This window comes from Amphimedon queenslandica, unplaced genomic scaffold, assembly GCF_000090795.2.
Source record: "Amphimedon queenslandica unplaced genomic scaffold, v1.1 AMPQUscaffold_13179, whole genome shotgun sequence".
In the NCBI taxonomy this organism is placed as follows: Eukaryota; Metazoa; Porifera; class Demospongiae; order Haplosclerida; family Niphatidae; genus Amphimedon; species Amphimedon queenslandica.
Window position 1 is genome coordinate 41,865 of NW_003546585.1, and position 2,667 is coordinate 44,531.

The 2,667-nt window shown below is 35.5% G+C and overlaps 1 protein-coding gene across 2 annotated transcripts in view; it reads right to left on the minus strand.

Annotated features, from left to right (window-relative positions):
- Positions 1 to 1,178: 1,178 nt before the first annotated feature.
- LOC100641474 (RING finger protein 121-like) overlaps positions 1,179 to 2,667 on the minus strand; it is a 4,345-nt gene continuing 2,856 nt past the window's right edge. The window contains exons 5-8 of one of the 2 annotated variants that reach the window (XM_020000510.1): positions 2,159 to 2,387; positions 1,901 to 2,046; positions 1,738 to 1,839; positions 1,179 to 1,480 (exon numbers count right to left, since the gene is read on the minus strand). In XM_020000510.1, the coding sequence (XP_019856069.1) occupies positions 1,360 to 1,480; positions 1,738 to 1,839; positions 1,901 to 2,046; positions 2,159 to 2,387 (598 nt within the window). In that variant the 3' untranslated portion in view covers positions 1,179 to 1,359. The remainder of the gene's footprint in view (positions 1,481 to 1,737; positions 1,840 to 1,900; positions 2,047 to 2,158; positions 2,388 to 2,667) is intronic. The other variant, XM_020000509.1, reaches the window with a different exon arrangement.

A 2,667-nucleotide genomic window follows, 5' to 3' on the forward strand; every position in this document is an offset into this window, starting at 1 on the left:
TAATCACAGGCACCGGCTTCTTTGATGAAGCACCTTTCAACGAGCGACGAGTCAAACTTAAAAAACTACCTTTACCAGACGAATGATACCTAACAAAAAACACCACATAACACAACATTATAATAACGTAAAAGTCTTTAATAAAAAGGGCGTGGTCTACCTTGTTGGTATGATACCAAGTGCCTCTAGTGAACAAGGAACGTGAGGTAGTCCCAGTTTATACTGCGAGAGATTAATATGCACTTTAGTGAGGGTTTCTTCCCTGCCATCTGTCAGTGAATTGTTACAAGTATCGTCACTATCTCTTATAAGGTTTGGAGTATCAAGACCGGAGGAGTAAGATTGGAGGAGTCTTTGGGAATAGGCAGCTTTCTTTCGGTCAAGACTATAGCCATAACGCTGAGAGAGAGAGAGGGAGAGAAAGAGAGAGAGAGAGAGAGAGAGAGAGAGAGAGAGTAGGAAGAAAATATAATGGAGGAAAGATAAAGGAAATTATTACATCATTTAAAGGAAGAGACACAATGTGTATATAAATGTACATAATAATACAGAAAATATACAAAATTCCAAGTTTTTCGAACAATAAAAAGAGCATACTTTTGGTGAAGCAGATCTAACTCTTGTCTGATTTTTCTTTTTCTCTTTAGCTCCTCCTCTGGGAGGAGCTTCAGGTGCTCTTGAAGGAGACGGAATGACAGAAAGAACAGGGACAGACCGACGAGGAGAACCTAAAAAATATACAAAAAATAACAACATCACGACAGTTACATGTTAATGCATATTAAATAGATAATAGTGTACATATGCTACTAATGAAGTACGTGTAAATAAAGCCACATAAAATCATAGCTTAAATATCTCACCTAATTTATGAGATTTGTCCTCAACTTGAGTGATTTCTATATCAGGGACGCCAGCACCCGAGTCAGGGCTGTATTAATAATTATATTAGCAGAGGCGGGTCGTGTTGGCTTACCTCTGGCTGTCATTGCTGTAGCTGTAAGATCTTTCTCTTTTAAAAGACTCTTTGCTTCTTTTTCTACCTTGTACCTTCTCAGCCATTAATTACTGGGTAAGCCCCGCCCATCAAAAGGTGAGAAGGCGTGGGTGTAAACAAATTAGGGGCGTGGCTTAAATTCCAATAAAATTATCATTTTTTACACATCAAAACTCAGTCAAAATTATAATAGTTTCTTCTAAAAATATGTTCCCAGCTTTTAACCAGATCATTATAATTAATTTTTAATAAGAGCTAAAATAATATCAATTTCAAAAAGAATAGATTATAATAATAATTATAAAGAATAGATAATAATAATAATAATTAGTTCAATATTAAATTAACTATTTCTTCAAATATCACTCCAGGTGGAACACGTAATAAATGAATTGCACAAGTGCCAGTATCACTGGTAGCCACACTACACAGTAACGTAGAAAGTCCAACATTTGACCAAACAGAATGTGTGGTTTCTCCCAGCTGAAAACAAGAAATATCAATAATAATTATTAAAGCTCAGGAATTCAATAACAGTGAAAATATGAACTGCAAAGTTTATAATTTTGGTAGCAAATAGATTGATATCAAATTATTTAATCGTACATAAAGATGCTTCAATTTACTAAGTAATTGAAATTCAATTTAAAAGAAATCTAAAATAAATTTCTGCTATACTATGTATAATGAACTATTAAAATGCCTTGCTATTAATTAATTAATAATTAATTATAGGATACGGATTCTTAAATATCTTCTTGAGGTCAACTTTCTCCTGACAGTATGGGCAGGTCTGCTTCTTACCAATGATACACCAGCCACGAATACAAAACTCGTGAAACCTAGCAACCAAACCTGTCGTCAAGGAAACCAACAAAACCACACCCAAAAAATGGAGGATACAAATGACCACACCCTAATCTATAGGTCCATTCTATTTTACCAGAATTACTCTCGTCCTCAGTCGGTAGGACAATCCTCTGGCCACAGACGGCACACATGTTAGACGCTAGTTCTATTTTAGGTAACGACTGACCTCCTGTAGTATACTAGAATATACAAAAGTATACAAGGTTATACTGAGATAGATACAATAATAATGCCATCTTGCAGTAAAACAAGTTGATTTTAAAATAAAAATCTTTCTCTTTCTCTTCTTACTGTCATGGCAGCTGACATGTAGTCCAGACAGACCTCAGCACAGTCTCGCCCCATTACACCATAGTACACTCCATAGAACACCAGTGTCACTCCAGTCTCCAGTATAACGTCAGGATTAACTGGTAGTAATAGTCCCAGTCCAGTGAACACTAGTAATAATACTAGATACCCAATGATACCTAGAGCATAACTAGCTTGATATATCCATAGGAACCACCTGTACACTATCCTACAACAGGAGAGAGAGAGAGGAAGAAGAGGAACAACCAATGGACTATAGTGTACACCTACCAGCTGGTAATACTAAAATTAAACAATCTTAAAATGGCCGTAACTTGAAAAATTGAAGTTGGAATTGGCTCAAAGTTTCTACACAGCATAACGACATCAATATGTATCAGAAAATGTAATAAAAATTGGGGGTGATTTTGGAGCCATTTTTTGGAAAAAACAATGGGCTATAGTATACAGGGATTTTTTCAGATTTTGGCTCATTTTTAAAAATAGCC